This window comes from Salvelinus sp. IW2-2015, linkage group LG36 (genome assembly GCF_002910315.2).
Source record: "Salvelinus sp. IW2-2015 linkage group LG36, ASM291031v2, whole genome shotgun sequence".
NCBI classification, from domain to species: Eukaryota; Metazoa; Chordata; class Actinopteri; order Salmoniformes; family Salmonidae; genus Salvelinus; species Salvelinus sp. IW2-2015.
This window is the reverse complement of record NC_036875.1, coordinates 32,926,665-32,953,519: the sequence shown is the minus strand read 5'-3', so window position 1 is coordinate 32,953,519 and position 26,855 is coordinate 32,926,665. Positions and strand designations below refer to the sequence as shown.

The window sequence follows — 26,855 nt, the reverse complement described above, 5'->3', positions numbered from 1 at the left end:
TCATCAGTCATTTGTGTCAGTGCAGTACATGTTGAGTGCCCTTCTCTATAAGCATGCTGAAAGTCTGTTGTTAATTTGTTTACAGAGAAATAGCATTGTATTTGGTCAAACACAATTTTTTCCAACAGTTTGCTCAGAGCTGGCAGCAAGATTATAGGTCTGCTGTTAGAACCAGTAAAGGCCGCTTTACCACTCTTGGGTAGCGGAATGACTTTGGCTTCCCTCCAGGCCTGAGGACAAAGACTTTCCTATAGGATCAGAATAACAATATGACAGATAGGAGTGGCTATAGAGTCAGTTACCATCCTCAGTAGCTTTCAAACTAAGTTGTCAATGCCAGGAGGTTTGTCATTATTGATCGATAACAATCATTTTTCCACCTCTCCCACACTAACTTTACACAATTCAAACTTGCACTGCTTTTCTTTTATTATTTGTTTTTTATATTATTTGTTTATTATAAATGAATACAGTTGCTCAATGCTTGTCGTGGGAAGTTTGCCCACTTTGCCAATGAAATACTCATTAAAATAATTGTCAACATCAAATGGTTTTGTGATGAATAAGCCATCTGATTTGATGAAAGATGGAGTTGAATGTCTTTCTGCCCATAATTTCATTTAAAGTACTCCAAAGTTTTTTTCCATCATTCTTTATGACATTGATATTATCTTCATAATAAAGTTTCTTCTTCTTTTTGTTGAGTTTAGTAAAAAAAAATCTCAATTTGCAGTAAGTAAACCAGTCAGATGTGCAGCCAGACTTATTAGCCACTCCTTTTGCCCATCTCTTTCAACCATACAGTTTTTCAATTCGTCATCAATCCATGGAGGCTTAACAGTTCTAACAGTCAGTTTCTTAACAGGTGCATGTTTATCAATAATTGGAAGAAACAATTTCATAAATTCATCAAGTGCAGCGTCTGGATGCTCCTCCTTAATCACATCAGACCAACAAATATTTTTAACATCATCCACATGAGATTCACAGCAAAATATTTTGTATGATCTCTTATACACTATTTTAGGCCCAGCTTTTGGAGCTTGGGCTTTCCTGGATATAGCCACTATATTGTGAACACTGCATCCAATGGATACGGATACAGCTTTAGAACAAAGTTCTACAGTATTAGTAAAAATGTGATCGATACATGTGGATGATTTTGTTCCTGTTGTGTTTGTGAACACCCTGGTAGGTTGATTAATAACCTGAACCAGATTACAGGCACTGGTTACAGTAAGAAGCTTCCTCTTGAGCGGACAGCTTGATGAAAACCAGTCAATATTCAGGTCCTCAAGAAAGTAGACACTATCAAGCATTTCACACATATTATTTAGATACTGAGTGTTAGCACTTGGTGGCCTATAGCAACACCCCAAAAGAAAAGGTTTAGTGTGCCAAGTGAACCTGCAACCACAACACTTCAATAACAAGCATTACAGGGATATAGCTCTGAATATATACTGCAACACCTCCCCCATAAGCATTTCAGTCTCTTCTATAAATGTTACATCCTTGTATTGCTACTGATGTATCGTCAAATTAATTATCTAAGTTTTTGATTTCATGAACCTTATTTCTAAGGCTACATATATTAATATGGGATATTTTCAGCTCTTTCCTGGGTAGCTTATCAGAGATAGACATAATACTGAAAAGAGCAGACAAAGCAAGATTTAAAAAAAACATACATTTAGCAGTCCATTTAACAATTTGTGCGTGTGCGTGTGTGTGTGTGTGTGTGTGTGCGTGTGCGTGTGTGTGCGTGTGCGTGTGTGTGTGTTACGGGGTTGAGGCTCCTGGGAGGGAGGGTGGACAATGAGCCTGTCATAGCGGATGTAAGCAATGTCCCCACGCGCTCAGGCAGCTTTCATGGCTGGGATCAGTTCTTTCCTCTTCTGGCGCACAGCACAGCTTCAGGACAGCGGAGTCAATCACCACCTTCCGGAGACACCTGAAACCCCACCTCTTTAAGGAATACCTAGGATAGGATAAAGTAATCNCCCCCCCTTAAAAGATTTAGATGCACTATTGTAAAGTGGCTGTTCCACTGGATGTCATAAGGTGAATGCACCAATTTGTAAGTCGCTCTGGATAAGAGCGTCTGCTAAATGACTTAAATGTAAAATGTAAATGATAGTCCTCGTTGAGGAAGATATACGTTCCGCTCAAGTTCTTGGCTCTTTCCAGAACAGCTACCTTGTCCTTGAACCAAGGGAACTTAACCACTATCGGCCTGGGCCTATCACCTGGGCCGGTGGTGTATTTTCCAGTCCTGTGGGCGCGCTCCACCTCAATCTTCCTGTGGTCCATCTTCAATTTCTCAGAGATCATTTCCCTCACTCTGTCCTCAGACTCCGTCCAAGTCTCGTGGAGATTCTGCAATTCCGTCCACAACCATGTTGTTCTGCGCTTGATTGTCCCTCAAAATTGATTTATCTGTCATTGTTATCATGGATTCACACACAGAACTGACGTCCTCTCTCAATGACTTACAGATTGCTGGCGTCTTGCTGTTCTCCTGTTTCAACTCATCGAGCTGACCCTGGGAGAACTGCAAACTGTTCTTCAGGTCCTGGACCTCTCTGGTCAGGTTGTCCATTCTTTTATTAGTTGACTCCACCAGTATTTGGACAAGACACTTGAAACTATTTCTTGTTGTTGTAACAACTGCTTGTAGGTCTCTTTTTGTTCATTTAAAAGATCCTCCACGTGTGATAGAGACACCACTGTCCTCAACGGTACTACCGCCGGTTTTGGTCTTTGTCATGGTAGCTAGCAACTTAGGTTACGTTGTTACTCCTCACTGTTCAAGACAGGGCAGGTCACGGGGAAAATTGAAAACAACAAACAGCAGGGATCTAGACAGCCACAAACCAGGGACAATCTACGGTCCCAGCCACAATGGCTAACCACGTTGCGGGCCGCGTTCAAGAAAACCTCTTTAGCTTGATAATCTGCTAGCTAGCAGTTAGGCTACCTGCAACGCCAAATAGCTCGTCAGACCAGTCCTTGGTTGGCAGGATCACTGGAAAGAGACAAGCAGTCCCAGCAACTGCCGCCAACTGCTTCTTAGTCCAAACTAAGAAGCTAGGTAGCTACCAATAACTTTCCAATACACTTTCAAACAACAAACTTTCCAAACAAACAAAACCTAGCTCTTCCTCGTTCCGCGTTCAACAGGAAGTGACGTGTATTGTGGAACAGGAGAAGAGTGGGACAAGAGAATAGGGGGACAAGAGGACAGGAGGACCGTAGGACAGGAGGACAGGGGGTCAGAAGGACAGCAGAAGGACAGCAATTGGTCCCCTGGCCTGGTCTCAGTAATCTGTCCACTGTATGTGTGAGCTATTCCATAGACATATTATAACATACTGCTACCGTAGTACTCTATGACCAGTGTAATGTAGAAGTAGAGGTGGTGAAGTGTATTGAGTAGACCAGTAACCTGTGTATTAACCCTTTCCTATAGCTCTCGTGGAGGACCTCCTGAGGACCCCTGTGGTACGAGTGGCGGGCTCCGGCTGGTCGTCATGGGAGACGTGGTCCGCCTGTTCCCAGGACTGTGCCAAAGGGTACCGTACCCGCAAGCGTACCTGTGCCACGCCAGAGGGCAAGGTTGCCCCCCCAGCCTGCAGGGGTTCGCCCGTAGAGTACCAAGACTGCAACTCTCAGGCCTGCCCAGGTAAAGGGGAAAGAACACAAGCACACACACAAGTACACATCCACAAACACACTGTTATGCACAGTTGCCTATTGGGACGGTCTTCAGTCTGGCAGGTATACACGCACGCACACACACACGCATGCACACACTGCTCCCATAACTACATACCAATTATCTCCAGTTGTGGTTGGCATAATACACAATTTAACACACAGCACCAAGGGAGAGACATGTATGCTAATGCTAATGCCAGTCCTATAAAATAATGCTGAGGGAATCATTAATTAGCTAATGGCTAGCATGGCAGCGGAGCAGAACCCTGCTAAGACGAGTCCTTGGTTTCAGTAGCTGAGTCAGTCCAGGGTTTGAACTAAAGCACCTCATCATCACCATAATCATGTGGCCTGCTTTAACTGCACCTCGTCTCAGCTCAACCCAGCTCTGCTCTTAACACTCATGTAAGTGGAATGTGGACAGACTGACTGACTGTATGAATGTTTTATGTTTGGTGAATCACTGATGAACACATCCCTTGAGTGTATATTTTATGACTGGTCACTGATCATTGCTACCTACATAAGTTTACTGGCTGTGTATGCCAGCCTATTATCCTCTGTCTCTGAATGATGTACCATGAATCAGCATGCCATCTCTCTGTGCCTCTGAAAGTTGTATATTATGTGACTTTGGGAGGGGGGGGGGGGGGGGGGGGGGGGGGGGGGGGGGGGGGGGGGGGGGGGGGGGGGGGGGGGGGGGGGGGGGGGTACCTGATTGACAGAGAGAGAGAGAGAGAATGATTGAGAGAAGGAGGGACAATGACACAGAGAGAGATATTAGTACTGATTGAGAGAAAGAGGGACAAAGAGAGAGAGACTGTGAGATTGAGAGACTGTGAGATTGAGAGACTGTGAGATTGAGAGACTGTGAGATTGAGAGACTGTGAGATTGAGAGACTGTGAGAGAGATTGAGAGAGGGAAGGGAGACAGTTAAAGAAAATTGATTTGACAATAGTGAGATGGAGGTGGACATAGTTAGAGAGAAATGTCTATAACGAGACCTGGTCCTGTTTGATCTACCGTTATCATACATCCTCAAGGCTTCTGTTTACTCGCTCTATTTTATTCTTTCTCCATAATGTCCCTCCCAGTCCCATCACCATGATGTAAAAGTGTATACTTAGTGCTTAAGCTCAAGGCTTTCATTAATTACATTCATTTGAAAATTCATTCATTTGAAAATAATAAGTGTTATTGTTCTGCATGTAGTTGCAGAACAAGCTATAATACATTTTCTATAAAAATCAAACATCAAAATGACCAGTGCAATCATGTACAGGCTACACTTTATTTACTTATGAGACAAAATAGTGAACTTAAATAGTGAACTTAAATATGGTTGTTGCCAGACAGTCAGAGCAGTTTGAGGCAACCAAAGCAAGCATGCCACATTTCACTGTCCCTACTGTCTAATTTAGTTTTCTAGAGCAGAGAAACGAGGGGTCCGGGTCAACCCCAGCTCCACTCACCTCTCTCCACTCATCACTCACTCTCTCAGCTCAAACACTCTCATACAGAAGGGGAGACTGACTGCAACTGCCAATATGTGAGGAAGTGACAACACACTAAATACAGTCATTATAGAAGGATTTTAAGCACAGGGTAGTTGTTCTGATGAGTTTTACTCACATACATGGATAGAGACCATGGGCAGCAGGAGTCTTAGTCGTTTTCTAATGGGCTGATCAATCTGGTCTTCTACGTAGACTTTATGTGTGTCTGTTGCAGCTAGAAGAGGATAGCATTTCATATGTTGATTTTTGCCTAGTTGGTGATGAAAGAGGTATCTGACCTTGTGTGTGTGTGTGTGTGTTTTCCCGTCTAGTGAGTGGAGCCTGGTCCTGTTGGTCGTCGTGGTCTCAGTGTTCGGTACCCTGTGGTGGAGGGCACTATCAGCGTACCCGATCCTGTAACAATCCCAGCCCTGTCAACGGAGGAGATATCTGTATTGGCCTACACACTGAGGAAGCGCTGTGCAACACACACACCTGTGACGGTAAGGCAAAGACACACACACATCCATCAGAGTCGCAGGCTTCCCTGTTCTTTACATGAATGAATGAATGACATTTTATTTCCGTGTCAAATCGCCAGTTGGCGGCCCATCCCTTATGGGATTAATTGACACATAAACAAACATTACAATAATTTACTGTGGTAATTAAATCATAATTCTTCTTCTGGTGTTCTCTGCATTGCGCATCGCATAAAGACTGGAAAATTTTTAAGGTAAAAATCACTACATAATAGTAAATAAGGTTATCCAAACAATAACTACATCCTTAGAGCAGTAAAATAATATACATACACACTGTATATATACACATACACACATACAGTTGAAGTCGGAAGTTTACATACACCTTATCCAAATACATTCAAACTCAGTTTTTCACAATTCCTAACATTTAATCCTAGTCAAAAATTCCTGTTTTAGGTCAGTTAGGATCACCACTTTATTTTAAGAATGTGAAATGTCAGAATAATAGTAGAGAGAAGTATTTCTTTCATCTTTTATTTCTTTCATCACATTCCCAGTGGGTCAGAAGTTCACATACACTCAATTAGTATTTGGTAGCATTGCTTTAAATTGTTTAACTTGGGTCAAACGTTTCAGGTAGCCTTCCACAGGCTTCCCACAATAAGTTGGGTGAATTTTGGCCCATTCCTCCTGACAGAGCTGGTGTAACTGAGTCAGGTTTGTAGTCCTTCTTGCTCGCACACACCTTTTCAGTTCTGGCCACAAATTTTCAATAGGATTGAGGTCAGGGCTTTGTGATGGCCACTCCAATACCTTCACTTTGTTGTCCTTAAGCCATTTTTGACACAACTTTGGAAGTATGCTTGGGGTCATTGTCCATTTGGAAGACCCATTTGCGACCAAGCTTGAACTTCCTGACTGATGTCTTGAGATGTTGCTTCAATATATCCATATCATTTTCCTACCTCATGAAGCCATCTATTTTGTGAAGAGCACCAGTCCCTCCTGCAGCAAAGCACCCCCACAACATGATGCTGTCACCCCCGTGCTTCACGGTTGTGATGGTGTTCTTTGCTTGCAAGCCTCCCCCTTTGTCCTCCAAACATAATGATGGTCATTATGGCCAAGCAGTTCTATTTTTGTTTCATCAGACCAGAGGACATTTCTCCAAAAAGTATGATCTTTGTCCCCATGTGCAATTGTAAACCGTAGTCTGGCTTTTTTATGGCGGTTTTGGAGCAGAGACTTCTTTCTTGCTGAGTGGCATTTCAGGTTATGTCGATATAGGACTCGTTATACTGTGGATATAGATTATTCTGTACCTTTTTTCTCCAGAATCTTCACAAGGTCCTTTGCTGTTGTTCTGGGATTGATTTGCACTTTTCACACCAAAGTACGTTCATCTCTAAGAGACAGAACGCGTCTCCTTCCTGAGCGGTATGACGGCTGCATGGTCCCATGGTGTTTATACTTGCGTACTATTGTTTGTACAGATGAACGTGGTACCTTCAGGCATTTGGAAATTGCTCCCAAGGATGAACCAGACATGTGGAGGTCTACACATTTTTTTCTGAGGTCTTGGCTGATTTCTTTTGATTTTCCCATGATGTCAAGCAAAGAGGCACTGAGTTTGAAGGTAGGCCTTGAAATACAACCACAGGTACACCTCCAATTTACTCAAATTATGTCAATTAGCCTGTCAGATGCTTCTAAAGCCATGACATAATTTTCTGGAATTTTCCAAGCTGTTTGAAGGCAGTCAACTTAGTTTATGTAAACTTCTGACCCACTGGAATTGTGATACAGTGAATTACAAGTGAAATAATCTGTCTGTAAACAATTGTTGGAACAATTACTTGTGTCATGCACAAAGTAGATGTCCTAACCGACAAAGTAGATGTCCTAACCGCCAAAACTATAGTTTGTTAGCAAGAAATGTGTGGAGTGGTTGAAAAACGAGTTTAATTGACTCCAACCTAAGTGTATGTAAACTTCTGACGTCAACTGTACATACATACATACATACATACATACATACATACATACATACATACATGCATACATAACATATAAAGATAAATAAATACAGAAAAAAAGAAATACGAAGGCATTTGAACCCAGTCTGGCACAAAGAGAAGATTCATATGGGAGACAATCCTATACACAATCCTAATCCTATACGCTTCTATTTACCCCATAGAAGCTAAACATAGTTTTTTGCAATTTCATTATAGGTATCCCTTTGTCTTTTATTCCAGGCTTTATATAAATATCCCGCAAATGGAAATACACAATGGACAAAAAAACAATTCAGTTTCTCCTCATCACTCAGCCACATAATGCCAGGGTATATCTGGTGGTCTGTCTCCTCATCACTCAGCCACATAATGCCAGGGTATATCTGGTGGTCTGTCTTCCTCATCACTCAGCCACATAAGCCAGGGTATATCGGGTGTGCTGTCTCCTCATCACTCAGCACATAATGCCAGGGTATATCTGGTGGTCTGTCTCCTCATCACTCAGCCACATAAATCCAGGGTATATCTGGTGGTCTGTCTCCTCATCACTCAGCCACATAATGCCAGGGTATATCTGGTGGTCTGTCTCATCATCACTCAGCCACATAATGCCAGGGTATATCTGGTGGTCTGTCTCCTCATCACTCAGCCACATAATGCCAGGGTCTATCTGGTGTGCGTTCTGGAATAAGAACAGTTGTATATCGTGGTAGGAAGGGCAATAGAGGATCAAATTAGTTTAATTTTATATTTCTTAGTGGTCACAATAGTTGCATAGTCTTTCCTAATCAATGCATTGCAAGTCTATCGTGATAATTACTCCCTGATCAATACTGTGCCAGTCAGCACCTTGTTATGTCACTCCAGAGAAGGGTGTGAAAGAGGTGCATATTGGGAAATGGAGTTCCCATGCCTTTTCCCTGCTGTGCTGGGAGGCAGCCCAATTGTGTCTGATAGTGCACCTTGTTGCCCAATAATGTGTGACGATAGGCCCTTGGCTCTGTGTAGTGTCTCTGTGTAGTGTCTCTGTTTCCTATAGGACTCTGTAATATGTATGAGTGTGAGCCAGCTATAGCTAATCCTGGACTGGGTAGAAAGTTACTCTCAGACATTCCTCTGAATTAGCCCACAGCCCTAATGAGAGACTAAATCTAATCTCTTGTCTAAAAAGTTTAAAAAAAAATCTGATTCCTATCCTAATCTTTATTTCCTGGAGTTTGCTGGCCAGTGTCACTATTTATTGTGTTCCTGCTGCGGCGTCCAGTGTGTGTGTCTGTGTATTTACGTGATTAACTATACTTGCAGGGACCAGAAGTCCCCACAAGAATAGTAAATGAAAACATTTTTACCAACTGGGGACATTTTGTTGGTCCCCACAAGGTCAAATGCTATTTTTAGGGGGTTCAGAGTTAAGGTTAGAATTAGTGTTAGGGTTAGAATTAGGTTTAGGTTAGGAGCTATGGTTAGTTTTAGGGTTAGGTTTAGGGTTAGGGTTAAGTTTTCCGGTTGAGGTTAAGGTTATGGTTAGGGTTAAGGTTAGGGTTAGGGTACGGGTTAGGGAAAAAAGGATTTTGAATTGGATTGATTTGTGTGTCCCCACAAAGTGTGTGTGTGTGTGTGCGTGTGTGCATTCACTGAGACCGACCACAGTGTCAGGCAGAACAATGGGTTTTATCAATAGTCTTCTTCCTAAAGGCCAAACTGTCATTCATATTGAATTAGACCAGCTGTCAGTCAGTCAGTGGGAACTGAGGAGTTCGCCCTGATGATAATTAAAGACAAGGAAGGGAATTGGTTTCTGTCTTTTACTTGGGTTGCGTCCCAAATGGCACACTATTCCCTGGTCAAAATATATAGGGAAGGCTTCCTGGGTGGCACAGCGGTCAAAAGCTCAGCACCGCAGTGCTGAGGCACCACTACAGCCTGGGATTGGATCTGCAAGCTGACTCCGGTTGTCAGTCGAACTGTGGATCCTCCGACACATTGGTGCGGCTGACACTCGGGTTAAGAGAGCAGGGTGATAAGAAGTAGGAGGCCAGGTGGGTCATGTTTCAGAGGACGCATGACTCCACCTTCGCCTCTCCCGAGCCCAATGAGGAGTTTCAGAGATGAGCCAAGGGACCTAAATTCAGGGAGAAAATTATTGTGGCCAGATCACCCTGAACACGCCTGTTCAGGGTCAGTCCTGGTTAGTACTGGGACTGGAGACCGCCTGGGAATACCAGGTGCCGTAAGTCTAAAAGAATAACAAATATATAGGAAACAGGGTGCCATCTGGGATGCAAACAACCCTTTTCATCTGGTTAATGTTCTCTTTTGACGTAGGGCTAACACTTCCCGTTAGCTAGCTAGCTAGCTGTCTGTATCTGTCTGTCTGTCTGTGTGTGCCTGCACGTGTGTTCACCTTCACGTGTGTGCCCCTGCTTGTGTCCACAGTTTGCCATGCTAATGTCTTGTCCTCATCTGTCTCCTGCTTCGGTACATTTACCGACAGGCAGGACATTGGTCATCTATTCCCTACAGATGCAGTGAACCTCCAATTAGCCGAAAGACCTTGTATCTGTCAGTCCCCGGCCTATCTGATGGCCTTGTCAGAGATGGCATGATTAAATAGATTGTGCTAACTAATGAAGGACAGGAGGGTGTGTGTGTGTGTGTGTGTGTCCATATTAGTACAGCCTCAAGAGTCGCAAGGACACCAACTTCCTGTGACTCTGAGGCTGTCCTAATATGGATGCTGTACCGTGAGGGTTGTATTGTGTTGTTCTATGTAGACTGGTGTGGGGAGATCAGAGAGCACGAGGAGCAGCTTCGGCAGCCTGTGACTGAAAGGCTGACTGATAGGAGAGGTAAACAAAATGGCAGCCATCATTCATTGGGTGAATGGCTTTTGGCATCACGGGTTGGAAATGCGGGAGAGGGGGAGAGGGTTCTGGGAGAGGGTCTTTCCTGTTTACTGTACACAGGCGCCTGTCGCCTGGGAAACATGGCTAACGCTTGGCTCTTGACGAAAACATCTCGGCTATGCACTAAACAAACTATGGGTTTGCTTTCTCAAAACAGTTTACCTCACAACCACTTGGGTCTGTTTGTATATGGCTAGGATTGTTAGGGTTGTTTGTGGCTGTGCTGTGCTGTGGTGGGGCTAGTTTGTTTGTTTTCATGCGCTTGGGTGGTCAAGTTGGGTTCCAGGCATTTTAAGAATGCAGCAGTTACCTCAACTCAGAGTGAATCTTTGGTCATTTGTCTGTGTACTGACGTTCGTTTGTGTGTGCGCAGGTGGCTGGATGGCCTGGTCTCTGTGGTCAGCATGTGATGACGTAGGGCTGCAGGTACGCAGCCGGGTCTGTGGGGCTCAAGGCTCCGCCCCCTGTGTGGGAAACAGCACTGAGCACAGGGACTGCAACGAGATTCCAGGTGAGCCATACACACTTTCATCATATATGTCATCATCATCACCACCAACATCATCATCATAACCTTTATCATTTTCATCATCATCGCCATCGTTCATAATCATCACTATCATCATTATCATAACCGTTATCATGATCATCACCCTCATCATCGCCATCGTTCATAATCATCAATATCATTATCATAACCGTTATCATGATCATCATCATCACCATTTTTTAATTTCGTTTTTTATTTCACCTTTATTTAACCAGGTAGGCCAGTTGAGAACAAGTTCTCATTTACAACTGTGACATGGCCAAAATAAAGCAAAGCAGTGCGACACAAACAACACAGAGTTACACATGGAATAAACAAGCGTACAGTCAATAACACAATAGAAAAGTCTATATACTGTATAGTGTGTGCAAATGAAGTAAGATTAGTAAGGCAATAAATAGGCCATAGTGGCGAATAGGCCATAATGGCGGGCAGGTGCGGGCAGCGATCGGTTGAAGAGCATGCATTTAGTTTTACTTGCATTTAAGAGCAGTTGGAGGCCACGGAGGGAGAGTTGTATGGCATTGAAGTGCATCTGGAGGTTTGTTAACACAGTGTACAAAGAAGGGCCAGAAGTATACAGAATGGTGTCGTCTGCATAGAGGTGGATTAGAGAGAATCACCAGCAGCAAGAGCGACATCATTGATGTATACAGAGAAAAGAGTCGGCCCGAGAATTGAACCCTGTGGCACCCCCATAGAGACTGCCAGAGGTCCGGACAACAGGCCCTCCGATTTGACACACTGAACTCTGTCTGAGAAGTAGTTGGTGAACCAGGCGAAGCAGTCATTTGAGAAACCAAGGTTGTTGAGTCTGCCGATAAGAATGCGGTGATAATCACTCTGAGATAATAACCACTCTGAGATAAGACACATCATACACATAGGGACAGTTTCTTGGACACAGATTGACAGGGTCGAAAGCCTTGGCCAGGTCGATGAATACGGCTGCACAGTATTGTCTTTTATCGATGGCGGTTATGATATTGTTTAGGACCTTGAGCGTGGCTGAGGTGCACCCATGACCAGCTCGGAAACCAGATTGCATAGCAGAGAAGATACGGTGGGATTCGAAATGGTCGGTGATCTGTTTGTTAACCATCATTCATAATCATCGCTATCATCATTATCATAACCGTTATCATGATCATCATTATCGCCATCGTTCATAATCATCACTATCATCATTATCATAACAGTTAGCATGATCATCATCAACGACATCGTTCATAATCATCACTATCATCATTATCATAACTGTTATTATGATCATCGCCATCGTTCAAAGTTATCACTATCATCATTATCATAACTGTTATCATCATCATCATCCTTGTCATCACCTCCACCATTATCATAATCACTTTGAGATAATAACCACTCTGAGATAAGACGCATCATACACATAGGGCCAGTTTCTTGGACACAGATTAAGTCTAATCCAATACAAAAAGCATGGATATTCTCTATTGAATGTGCTTTTTAGTCCATCCATGACAAGGCTTAATCTGTGTCTGGGAAACCGGCCCATACCCCCCCCCCCCCCCCCCCCCCCACCCACCGCTGCTGCTTCTATGGACATTTGTTTAATTCACACCTGCAGTGTTGGAGCTCGCAGCTTAAGTATTTCACTGTACACGACAACTACTTCTGCGACCCTGTGCATGTGGCTAACTCAAACATCTAATCTAATCAAATTTCCCCCACCAGAATAAGATCTTCTATCTTAATTTGTGCTAATGAAGTCTACGTAAATCAGGCTTCTTAGAGTGCTCCTCTGATGAGGATCTTGTTAAGGCTGTTTCTTTTCTCTTACTTTTAACAGAGTAGTGATCTTTCTGTCCCTGGCTACCAGAGACAAGACAGATGCAATTAACGTCCCAAAAAGGCACCCTATACAGTGCACTACTTTTGACCAGAGCCCTATAGACGGGTTAGCGGTCAACATCACGAAAATGATGCGTGCGCTTCAAAGGCTGAGTGTTGTTATGGTTCTGGGTGGCCAGATAGCTAGCAACAATGACAAGCAATGGACATGTGGGACAAGAGCTCATTGTGTAACTATATTTATGTTTTCAATAAACATTGGAAACCAAATATAGTTGACGTGCTATCAACAATCTAATCCCACCCTATCTGTTTTTCTCCATTGTTTCGAAACAACCAACCCGTTTATGTGTCCTGGTCATGAGTATCCAACTATATAGGGAATAGGGTACCGTTTGGGATGCGGCCCAAATCACATCTAATTTCATTGCAATTTTGGAGGAGGCGTTGGAAATCGTAAGGTCACTGGGATGGCGTGTGACACTCGCTCAGGCGAAATTGCCCCAAAATGTAATCATAGGATGGCCACATCTCAATTAAAAACACACACCCTCCTCTTCCCCCCTCTCCCTCCTGATGACTGACTTTAAGTGTCTGTTAAACATCATAGAAGCTAGTCTACACAACAATCCCAACTGTCTGAAGTTTTCATTAGTGTTTCATGATGTATGTTTCTTTGTGTGTACTGTGTATACTGTGTGTACTGTTCTGTAAGTACCATCTACCAGGTCAAATCACAGTCTACTCTGAACCATTGGGTGGTTTCCAGATATTTCTGTGCATGGTAAGAATGTGCATGTGCTGGTAGCTGACTGTTTGTCTGTCTCTGCATGTATGTCTGTCTGTGTGTTGTGTTGCAGTGATTCTCCCTGCGTCTGGCTTTGATAAGGACCAGCAATGCAGAGGTAAGTGGATTAACAACCACCTGCAGTACGCGTGTATGCGTGTGTGTGTGTGTGTATGCGTGTGTGTGTGTGTGTGTTCCATGAATCCTTTCATTCAGTCAGCAGGAGGTAATAGGAGCGCTGTAGGTACACCCCCCCCCCCTTTTCTCCTCTTCCCCTCCTCTACTTTAATCTACCTTTAGGGGGGATGCCACCATGTCCGTTTTGAAACCATGGCGATGCTGCACAAGCCTTTGAACCAATCATCAGAAGTGGAATATGCATGAGGGGGGGGGGGGGGGGTTCCATTATAATAAGGTGTAGGAACCATGCTGGGAAGGGTAATGGTTTCAAGGCTGTGCCGCCATGCCATTGGACAGCTTCCAGGTTTGACGGCAGGAGCACTGAGGAGGAGGAGCTTGATTCCATTGAATGAACCACCATTTTACTAGCCTGGTCCCCAATATGTTTGTGCTGTCTTGCCAACTCCTGAGGTCATTGTCACTAAGAGTTGGCAAGACAGCACAAACAGATATGTGACCAGGCTACCACTTTGCTGCAATACAATATGTGAAGGAGGATGAGGAAAGAAAGCGTTATGATGAGAGAACAAAAACGACAGATAACAGACACCGATAATTGAACGAGACATCATGACTGACCTCCTCCCATCTGTCTGCTTTGTTGTTTTTGCGCAGCATTCACCTCTCTGCACCTGATAGCCACAGGTGTGTCCTGTTTCCTGGGGGCGGGCCTTCTGTCCTTCCTGGTCTATGTGTACTGCCAGCGCTTCCACAAGCCCTCGCAGGAGTCTGCCGTCATACACCCAACCACACCCAACCACCTCAACTACAAAGGCAACACCACACCAAAGAACGAGAAGTACACGCCTATGGAGTTCAAGGTATTGTCACAGGTACAGTATACAAGGGTTGTCACTCACGCAGACACACACGTGGATAAATACACACACAGACATGCATATACACACACAACATGCCTGACTCCTCTGCATGCAGACACGTGTGCATAGACACACACACATCCACTGTTGTTTTACTAACCTTGTGAGGACACACAATTGATTCCCATTCCAAATCCTACTTTTCCTAACCCTAGCCCTAACCATAACCCTGACCCTAACCTTAACCCCAAAACTTAACTTTAACCCTAAACCTAACCTTTAACTCCTAAACCTAATTCTAACCCTAACACTAATTCTAACCCTAACACTAATTCTAACACTAAACCCCCTGGAAATGGCCTTTGTCTTTGTGGGGGCTTGCAAAATGTCCCCAGTTGGTCAAAAAAAAAATCTGTTTACTGTTCTTGTGGGGACTTCTGTTCCCCACAAGTATAATTAAACATGTCCACACACACACACACACACACACACAGACAGACAAACATATACACACACAGACATATACACACACAGACATGCATGCACGATTGTCTGAGTAGCAAAGAGATGCTGTAACACCAGCCATTCATATGGCTTTGAGAAGATTTTCCTTATGTCCAGGGTTATTTCATTATATGAGGATGCGTAATGGTAAGAGCTCAGAACTCTTATCTGTCTTCACCTGGTTTCCTTACTCCATGGTGTCTTGTGTCTCTGCCTGCTCATTGCCTCAGTCCTTATTAATGGACCCCGTTGGGCTGTTATAGCCACTGACTCCCGCTGCTGTCTATAATGCTGGAACCATCATCTCTTGAGAAAACATTGAGGTTTGCTCAGCTATATTAAATTCAATAATAAATGTAAAGTCAAGCTGCACCTGCCTGCCCCACCTTTCCTCACTCTTGGACCTAACACCTGCGTGTGCCTATGAGCCACCTTCCGATCCCATCGATCCGTCCCACCGTGGCATTGCCCTTCATACATACGTCAGGGTTAGCCTTAGGACCAAGGTCATGATCCACCTAGTATACATAGTTCCATATTATTTTGTCCCCTAATTAGTCAAGTACTGTGCTAGGACAGTCTATCTCAGATGATGGTTGGTGCTTCTCAGAAGGACACCTGATTGTTTTTCTAAAGCTGTCAGCCGCCAGCTGGCTGAGTGATGTGTTGTGGTGCAGTAGTTGAGGGTGGGTTCTAATACCTGTCACTGATGATCAGAGCCATACAGTGAGAGCAGAGGCTTAATAGAATAAGGATGGCTAGGCAGGTTTCATACCACAGGTAGCTAGCTAACTATTAGCCTGGCATCTTAACTGATTTTGCTATGTTTAACCTGTGAGCACAGCATTCAGTCTGGTTTAACCAGGTTAGCTAGCTAGAGCCACTCGCTCAACCTGAGAACTCCTGCTGTTATCATTGTTGGTCTTTCTTCACAGGCCCTCACCGCCCTCCTCCAGGGCGTTTCAAAATGGCCGATGTTGTTGTGCATTTCACTGATTCTGTAACCCAATTACAGAGCAGCGTTTGGGCCCAGAGCTGTTAAGATAAATTACATTACTGAGCAGCCCTCCGTAGTGTTCCCTCCGTCGGCTTGTTGTGGCTTCTAGCCGCGGCAACCTGCCTGTAAAGTGCAAGAGCATTACATTAAGAGTGCGTCCCAAATGACACCCCATTGCCTATATAATGCACTACTTTCCAAATGGGCCCTGGTCAAAAGTAGTGCACTATAAAGATAAAAGGGTTCCATTTGGAATGCAACCTACAGGAAAAATGTATTTTGTGCTGTTTCCTCATTTAGAGGGACCTACTGTAATTCATTCATCCCTCTCATATTTGTTAATTGATTATGCTTGATTTATGGCTGATAAATCACATTTTGTTGAAGTTTTCTACCCTGCTTAAAGATGCACTTCCAGTACCCAGCACTGTAGCCCACTTTTCAACTTGTAAGAGTATAATATATGGATATTGCTCCTGTCTGAGTCATTGGTAAACTTAACCATCTGTTATGGTACTGTTATGAAACTCTTATGTCACTGTTATGACTGTTTTCTCTACTCTTCCCACCTCACCCAGACATACACTAACAGTATGTTACACTTTACTGAACAGTACGTACCTTTTACACCCGTCAGTGTTTTCTGTCTAAGTTTGTAGCCACTGTCATCTGTTATGATGTCTTCTCTCCTCTTCCAGACTCTGAACAAGAACAACCTGCTCCCAGACGAGAGGTCTAACTTCTACCCAACGCCCCTGCAGCAAACTAATGTTTACACTACCACCTACTACCCCACAGCGCTGAGCAAATATGACTACAACAGGCCTGACTCCTCCCCTTCCCCTTGCAGGACCTATAACCACAGCTGAGACACACACCCCAAGGACCCCAGCCCCACCTACCTACCCAGACTGAACTGAACTCCACCCCCATCGCCATGGTGACAAATGCCATGGTGACTGAACACAACCTAAGACCTGGATCTCATTTTTGCTCTCCTTTCCTTTATCCCATGGTATCGCCCAAATGGTGGGGGGTGTGTGTATAAGGGTATACCTGGAACGTACTATCAGCACTCTGTAGGGGTGGATACAGTATGGATGCTGATGCCTCCCCTAGACTCACTAAGTAGAGCCAGGAACCTGATCATGATACTGGACATCACAGTGTCAACATAGTGCTTTGATGGAGACCTGAAGGAGGATCTCCATAAGACACTATAAGCTACAGTTTGGAGTTGGACAACGACTTATCCCTGTGGAACTTGACAACCTGAGCGCCTTACTGTAGGTGTTGCTATTCAGAGAGGCTCGAGATACTCAAAATGGTCGCATCTTCTCCTCTCTGGTCTGTCTGATCACCTCTATGAATGAGTCTCTATGACACCAACATCCCCTCTGTCTGCAGCTTTTATCCCCATTATAAACTCAGAATTCTCCCAACAACAAATGCAGTTACCGAGAACAACCCCACCGGCGCATATCCTGGTGTCTGTCCTTGCTTCAGTGCTGGGGAACCAAAAAAAAAACTCAATTAATTCAAGAGATCAGGAGGTCAATATCAGTTCTATTGTGTTTGGAGGTGGATGGATGAATGCACTCAGCTCACCTCATCACATGACATGAGGAGGACAAGAACCTGGGACTTCAGCTCTGCCATGTTTTTGGGTGGTACTAGAGGACCAGGGGAACAGAGGCACATCCATGGATGGCAGCGTGTGATCGGTTATGGAAAAACACTCCCTATATTCCTATATTGGTCCACACAGATACAGACATACTCATTGCTGGATAGACTCTAGTTTTAATCTGCTTATGTCCAAACAAGGCCCCACACTTCAGGCTGCCTAGCTGTGTTATGTAATGTATAGGTAGGCTTCCCAGGGAACGATCTGAACATGGGATAGAGAGCTGAGGTGTCTGACTGAGAGAGTTGGAATCAGTTGATGGGATACAGTTGATACAGCTTTGGTTGCCTCGGATGCCTGTCTGTATGCAACAGAGGGGATCATGTGGGGTCAGATTCTATAAAGACTTCTAGAAGGGAATTCCCTTGTTTCTAGAAGGGAATGGATGCATTCTACTGAGTACTGTACCTACCTACTACCGCTCAGTGTGCAAAACTGGACTGCAACCGCATTTTGATATGATATCATACAAGCTAGGATAATAAGCTAGTAGTGTGGCACCTTTTTTTAAGTTGTTTTTTTTATGAGGGAGGTTATTTGTTTAATGCTAGAGAGAGAGAACAGTAGTATAGGAGGAAAAGTTTTATTTTACAAATAATAGCTGATTCACTTTTTAGTTTCTCATCAGTTTCACATCAGAAAATACATTATTTTTAAATTTTTCAAAGCAGCTTAGTAGCCAATATGTATCTGACATATTTTACAAATAAGAACAAAAAAATAAAACACAGATTTATGTAGAAGCAAATATAAGTGACTGTAGCAAATATTAATGGATCCCTCTCTTAACATTGCTAAATCATGCTTAGAAATACTTTGGTATGAGATTAATGTTTTGCTTGTGTGTGTATGTTTGCTTGCTTCGTTTGTGTATGCCTGTGAGCTTGAATGAGGAGAGGAACAGACAACTCTGTATGTATTTTGTACAATGTAAATGTAATGCTTTATTACATATGACTGTATATGACGGGATCTGTAAAGGACTATGTGCATTTTTTCACACATTATGATGATGGCACTGCTGATGTTCCGCTGGGTTTCTGTGTGTTCCACGTATAAGATGTTAATCATTGTAAGTTAAGGAGAGCTGCGCGGTTCTCATGGGGAAGCTTGGATCATAAAGGAATTTGAGAAACACAACTGAGCTATATTTTCTTATTATGCCTGATGTTATGCTAATTCAGCAGCGATGCTTCTAGTTCCTCTCATAGAAATAGAAGGATTTTATTCTATCATTTTAATTCTATAGTTCCGCTATATGCACGAGAGCTCTATCTGTACATAAGAGACAGCCTTCGATCTGCAGACCATTAATGACATCTAAAGGGTAGTATAATGTAAATGTATATTATTGTATAGCTAACACTGTTTTTTGTTTTGTTTGTTTTGTTTGAAGCCTTATAGTTGTAAAAAAGTGCAGCAGCTATGTACACACCAACCATGGGGTTTGTAAGGGGATAGAGCTTGTCAATGTGACTGGTTGACTATGGCCTAGACATATTTTCCAGGGATGTATTCATTCCACCGATTCTGTTGCAAAATGTTTCGCAAACGGAATGAAACGAAGAGGGACATACATGAATTTGTCCAATAAAAACTCTTGTTCTGCTCTTTTTGCTTCCGTTTGGGTCTTAAACGGTTTCCGTAATGAATACACAACAGCTGTTTTGTTACTTTGTGCAGATGTACAGTTTGGCTACATCTTGTGTAGTATCTTAGAGTAACAAAGATAGCCTGTATTTTTAGAGGCACTCCTGCCAGTTTAATACAGAATCAATGTCACCACCACAATAAAAAATGTATAATTAAAAGCCCTACCTTAATAAAACATGTAAAACAAGAACGTGATACAGCAAATGTACAACAAAGAGTCATGTACAGTATTATCATAGTCCATTAGCTAGCTCAAATTAGATGTAATTCTGCTGTTTAGAGCACTTAAAGTAACACCTCCATCCTGTGGTTTTCCTTTTCCCCACATGCCTCACCCACGTTTCTTGGGTTTGTAATTGGCTCCCCCTAAATGGTGACTCCCTCTAGTTTGCTTCCCCTGGCCCTGTAGTCACTTTTGATTGGACAAACTGGATGTCACATTGTGGAGCTCTTTCCCCTGATTGGCTCGGTGCCCTTCTATGCAACTGACCTGGTGGTACTGTTAGATATGTGACGTAGACTGTAATCACTGCCTTTTAGACACTGTGAATTTTTTGGTACTCTATATTTTTGTATATTGTACATTATAAAGGATAATAAACCTTGATGCCAACATCACATGAGTCATTTGTGTGTGTGTGTGCATGTGTGTGCACATACTCCATCACATCACCCCAGTGCAGCACCAGACGGAAAGCTCTCTTCCTGGTGCCAGCTAAGCAGTCAAGAAGAGTGCCACATTGATCAGTGCCAGTGTCTCAATACAGGATATAATCCTGCTGAAACAGAATATTTTGCCACCCAATGCCTCTGTATGCAGATTACGCTATATGTATAGGTTTCACCTGATTGACAGCACATATCCATCACTATCATTTTAGACCTACACTAACTAGACATTTCCCTTAACCTGAAAGTATCCATGTACTGGATGTAGCCTACAGTACTGTTCATGTCAGGCCTGACATTCATCTGATATGTCAGGAACTTCACCTCACTCATCCACAGAGAGAAAGTGAGTACAGCGCGGCTTCCTCATTTGACTGGAGTGCTCCCCTGGCCTGGCTGTGCCTCTCCATTACCCAGAGAAGCTCAAGCAGCTGAGAGTGGCTTTATTGATGAATGCAGTGGTTGCATTATTGAATCACCCCTTATCTGCTGAGATGGCTGACTGGCATGGACATGATGGAGTGATCATGGAGTGATGGGCAAGCTGGATAACAGTTTTGAGGGTCACTATCCATCTACAGTAGTCTTGTCCTATGGACTAATGCTGCTGAGTACTGTCCTATTGGGATGGTTGGTGTGTGAGGTAACTATGATGATGATGAGGGTACGAGTCAGTGTCCTCTTGGCTGCAGAGCTGCAAGTTAGTATCAAAATGTCCCAAGTTCTCCTTGTTACTTCAGATGCACCACTGCTAACATCTTCAGGACTCTGCTTATTGGCTCCTGTATTTTACCATTAGCGGCAGAGCGCCAAGGCCCTCTGATGTGGCCTCATTGGACATCAGAAGGCTGGTTTGAGAAACATGGATCTTCAGGAATATGCTGGTTATTTGCTCCAGTACTTTAGCATTAGCTTAGTGTCGGTGCAACCCTCTGATGTACTTTACACAATGACCAGTAGGCCTAGCGGAGCTCAGATGTTCTACTTCTGTCTGCTGATGTTTACCAAGTGGAGGGCCGTGGTTGATTGTTTTGAAGTATTGCACCCCCGAAGGGAGGAAAGATGAAGAGTTGGACACAGTGTTTGTGTGTTTACATAACGGAGAAGATCACACAGCACAACAGATCTCTATGCCAGATGATGGCTCTCATCTCAACGTCTGGGGGTTCTGGAGTCTGTTGTCGTGTTCAGTGGCCGGTCACACACTCCACTGAGATCTCCGTCCTCTGATGAAAACTGGGAAATTGTTTGATTTGACGCAGAAGCTTACAATTAATCCACTAGCTAACTCATCTCTGCAGTGTACGGTGGAACGTCAAAGGCACTGAAAGAGACACGATGGCATTTGAAATGTTATCAAAGAGTCTAGATTCTACTGAGGAGATATTGTGTGTACCTCCTCAGTAGAAGGACAATTATAAGGTCCCTTTATAGATCTGTAGACATTTGGGTTTTCACACTTTCAAACTGACCATTTCTTTATGAAAAGTATCAACACTTAAATCAGAGGCAAGTTGCAGTGATAACTTGGCTAATCTTTTGTTCAGCAACAACCTTTGTTGAAGCAGGCAGAGTTGTGGACCAGTAGAGGACCTGTAGTGGACCAATAAACAACACTAACCTTATAGGGGTAAAGTAAAGGTTGGAGGTAGAGTTGAGGTTAGGGTTAAGGTTGAGGCTAGGGTTAGGGTTGAGGCTTAGGTTGGGGTTGAGGCCAGGATTATGATTAAGGTTATGGTTAGGGATGAGGCTAGGGTTAGGGTTGAGGCTAGGGTTATGATTGAGGTTAGGGTTATGATTGAGGCTAGGGTTAGGGTTGAGGCTAGGATTAGGGTTGAGGCTAGGGTTATGATTGAGGCTAAGGTTAGGGTTAGGGTTATGATTGAGGCTAAGGTTAGGCTTGAGGTTGGGGTTATGAATGAAGTTAGGGTTAGGTTTGAGGCTAGGGTTAGGTTTGAACCAGGATGCAGACATTCCCGGCTCAACCCTAACTCTAGCCATTATCCTCACTCTAACCCTAGCTTGATGTTAACTACCCGGGTTCAACCCTAGCCTCAACCCCAACCCTAACCTTAGCCCTAACCTTAGCCCTAACCCTAGCCCTAACCTTAGCCCTTAACCCCAACCCTAACCCTAACCTTAGCCCTAACCTTAGCCCTAACCCTAGCCCTAAGCCTTAGCCCTAACCTTAGCCTTAACCCTAACCTTAGCCCGAACCCTAACCCTAACCCTAGCCCTAACCCTAGCCCTTAACCCCAACCCTAACCCTAACCTTAGCCCTAACCTTAGCCCTAACCCTAGCCCTAGCCTTAGCCCTAACCTTAGCCTTAACCCTAACCTTAGCCCTAACCTTAGCCGAACCTTAGCCCCACCCCTATCCCTAACCTTAGCCATAACCTTAGCCCTAACCTTAGCCCTAACCCTAACCTTAGCCCTATTCCTAAAACTAACCTTAGCCATAGCCATACCCCTAACCTTAGCCCTAACCTTATCCCTAGCCCTAAACCTAACCTTAGCCCAAACCTAGCCCTAACCCTAATCACAATCTTAGCCCTAACCTTAGCCCTAACCTTAGCTCTAACCTTATCCCTAACCATAGCCCTAACCCTAACCTTAGCCCTAACCTTAGCCCTAACCCTAACCCTAACCCTAACCCTAACCCTAACCCTATCCCTAGCCCTAACCCTAACCGTAGCCCTAACCTTAGCCCTAACCCTAGCCCTAACCGTAGCCCTAACCTTAGCCCTAACCTTAGCTCTAACCTTATCCCTAACCATAGCCCTAACCCTAACCTAGCCCTAACCTTAGCCCTAACCTTAGCCCTAACCCTAACCTTAGCCCAACCTTAGCCCTAACCCTAGCCCTAACCCTAACCTTAGCCCTAACACTAGCCCTAACCCTAGCCCTAACCTTAGCCCTAACACTAGCCCAACCTTAGCCCTATCCCTAACCTTAGCCCTAACCTTAGCCCTAACACTAGCCCTAACCCTAGCCCTATCCCTAACCCTAGCCCTAACCTTAGCCCTAACCTTAGCCCTAACACTATTCCCTAGCCCTAACCTAACCGTAGCCCTAACCTTAGCCCTAACACTAGCCCTAACCGTAGCCCCTAACCTTAGCCCTAACACAATAGCCCTAACCATAGGTGACCATATTCCAACCTCCATTAGCCAGAACAATATAGAATGGGTTAATGTTGTTCTTGGTTAAGGCTGAGCGGTGAGTGATGAGTGGGAGACAGAGAGAGGGCAGTGATGAGGGTCTTCTCCTGTACATCGTCCTCCCCCAGTCCCTGCTAATGAAAGAGAGGGATGAAGAGAGGAAACTAAAATGCTGTTAAACACCATGAGGCTCACATCTTTGAAAAGAAACAAATATATAGCACCAGTCTCAAATTACACGCTAAAAACAATTCTAGAATATACACTGCTCAAAAAAATAAACGGGAACACTAAAACAAACACAATGCACATTTGTGGCCTGCTGGAGGTCATTTTGCAGGGCTTCTGGCAGTGTCTCTCATTGCACAAAGGCGGAGTAGCGCGTCTTGCTGCTGGGTTGTGTGCCCTCCTACGGCCTCTCCACGTCTCCTGATGTACTGGCCTGTCTCCTGGTAGCGCCTCCATGCTCTGGACACTACGCTGACAGACAACAGCAAACCTCTTGCCACAGCTCGCATTGATGTGCCATCCTGGATGAGCTGCACTACCGAGGCCACTTGTGTGGGTGTAGACTCCGTCTCATGTACCACTAGAGTGAAAGCACCGCCAGCATTCAAAAGTGACCAAAACATCAGAACCAGGAAGCATAGGACTGAGAAGTGGTCTGTGGTCCCACCTGCAAATCACTCCTTTATTGGGGGTGTCTTGCTAATTGCCTATAATTTCCACCTTTTGTCTATTCCATTTGCACAACAGCATGTGAAATTTATTGTCAATCAGTGTTGCTTCCTAAGTGGACAGTTTGATTTCACAGAAGTGTGATTGACTTGGAGTTACATTGTGTTGTTTAAGTGTTCCCTTTATTTTTTTGAGCAGTGTATATTTTTTTAAATCTAATTTATTAGGGACTCATTTGAGCACCTCCAGTTTATAGTTGTTCTGCATTGCTGAGCAAGAAGGCAGTGATGAAGCCATTCATTTGTGTATGATTCAATATACTTAAGCACCTGCCAGGGGTTGTAAATGCTAATGCACATTTTAAGGAGAAGGTATATTGATGACTGGGCCTTAAACAAAAATGTTGATACTAAAACGTTGATGGGGACATGTGCACATCTGAAGAGGGTAGGGAAAGGCACAGTATAACCTATCAATAGGGTCATACTGAATCAGAGGCCCAGTACACACTCAGGTTGTCAACTGATGTACAACGCATTTGACACACTGGTTGTGAAACTGATATTTTTGTGATACAGCAGTGTTACGTATGCCTCTTGGAGAGGGAACGCAACACCCTGCTACAACTCAACTCCCCGTGGAGTGAAAGAGGTATGGGACTGTAGGTGCGAGTAAGGATGACAAAGGCAGAGAATTGACCGTTTACTGGGAATTTATTCCTTCACACGGTAAATTTGGGGAAAAGGGGCTGAACGGAACCAAAGCAAAGAAAGTAAATGTCAAAGCCCCCCCCCTCCTATCTAACCTGCCTACCCACCTAACTTAGCACCACCTGGTACGCTAACCAAAATACAGGGGGTGGTCCGCCCAGGTCTTACCTAGTGTGCATAGACAGTGAATAGTACGGGTTATGTATGCCCGCAGGCCTCTTGCCTAAGCACTCCCTAGGTGCCTTCCCCTTCCCCCCTGGGAACAAATGAAATAGAATATAATAGAATATATTCTATAATCAAAAACACAGTCCTTTTGTCATAGACATACCTTAGTAGGACCGGCTACAAAATACTATACACAAACTATTTGAGCAACAACCAACACAAGATATCAAAGAAACTCTCTCTGAGCAACAACCAATACAGGATATAACAATAAGCTCTTTCTAAGAAACAACCAACACAGGACACACTAATCATTTCCTTCTGAGCAACAGAACATTGGCTTATATAGCTGGAGGAGTCTGTAATAGGATACAGCTGTATCCTGACGAGGGGGCGGGGTCAGCTCTCCAATCATCAATGGGGCCGACCAATCAGCTGCTTGGGGGAATCCAGGAAGCCATTTTCCTGAAACACACACATACAAACAAAACCACAACACAGGAACGTAACATTTACATTTACATTTAAGTCATTTAGCTGACGCTCTTATCCAGAGCGACTTACAAATTGGAAAGTTCATACATATTCATCCTGGTCCCCCCGTGGGGAATGAACCCACAACCCTGGCGTTGCAAGCGCCATGCTCTACCAACTGAGCCACACGGGACCGCAGAGAGTTTGTTTGCACAAAAATGTTTTCAAAACAAAAGTGTTTTCACAACCATTGTTCAGTGTATCTACAGAAAAACTCACTCTTGTTTCAGAACCGTTGTGCAAAATGTGTTGGACATTAGTTGTACAACCCGAGTGTGTACAGAGCCACAACATAGCTTCTATCCCAGCTGTTCTAGGACTGGTCACGGTGTGATATCGGGCAGTACAATTCTATACAGAGAGTATTATTGTAAACCATAACACTTTAAAGGTACTACAGGAAGCTATCCCCAACATTATATCCTTATCCATTATATCCTCATCTTCTATTGAGCTTTTATAGGAAACAAGTCTTCTGTCCTAAAACCAGTAAGGTCTATATCCACCTTAGCAAAGACAACAACCTACTGAGGACATGAGAGGTAGTCTATACCAGGGTCCTGGCTGAGTTTTTGCCCTAGTACTACACAGCTGATTCAAATAACCAACTCATCATCAAGCTTTGATGATTTGAATCAGCTGTGTAGTGCTAGGACAAAACCAAAACGTGCACCCAGGTGGGGTGAGGGCCCAGGACCGAGTTTGGGAAACCCTGGTCTAGACAATGAAAGTCAAAATCCATACTTTATACTTTTCTCCCTCCTGTCACAAATGATAAAAAGAGTTAGGCCTAAATTCAATCAGATCAGGCGTTAACCAGTGATAGCAGACAACCGCATAGCGGATGCTTTGGTGGTGTCGGAGGTAGAACTGCATTGGAGCGTCACATCGGTGAGCCGCTGCTCTTGTGATCATTGTCACGAAGCCGCTCACCCCCCCCCACTCATGTTAGAAATTCAGAAGTAGAAAGTGTAGGCTATATAGAGACAATTATGCTCAAATTGAAAAATGAACTAAATAATGAGGATTTCTATGAGCCTAATCGAGGTGTAGATTACATCTCATGTTCCAGTGTTCAAACTTGTAAACAAGGCTGCATGGGTTTTCTGTTAATGCGACTCTATGCAGCCAATGGCAATGCCCACATTGGGTATAACGCCATGAGCCGCTTGTGGATTTGACAGCTCTAATGCAGTTCCACCTCCGACACCTCCAAAACAAATGCTATGTGGATGTCAGCTGAAGCGGATATGATTGAATAGAACTCTTACATCATAGCGTCGCTGTATTAACAGTTTTT

General features: G+C 43.9%; 1 protein-coding gene across 1 annotated transcript in view; it reads left to right on the top strand.

Moving 5' to 3' along the window:
* Positions 1 to 20,250, top strand: part of sema5ba (sema domain, seven thrombospondin repeats (type 1 and type 1-like), transmembrane domain (TM) and short cytoplasmic domain, (semaphorin) 5Ba) — a 182,563-nt gene extending 162,313 nt beyond the window's left edge. The window contains 7 exon segments of the mRNA XM_070437637.1: positions 3,473 to 3,685; positions 5,550 to 5,720; positions 10,498 to 10,572; positions 11,003 to 11,140; positions 13,867 to 13,911; positions 14,589 to 14,806; positions 16,994 to 20,250. Coding sequence (XP_070293738.1) covers positions 3,473 to 3,685; positions 5,550 to 5,720; positions 10,498 to 10,572; positions 11,003 to 11,140; positions 13,867 to 13,911; positions 14,589 to 14,806; positions 16,994 to 17,164 — 1,031 coding nt within the window. The 3' untranslated portion in view covers positions 17,165 to 20,250.
* Positions 20,251 to 26,855: the final 6,605 nt, after the last annotated feature.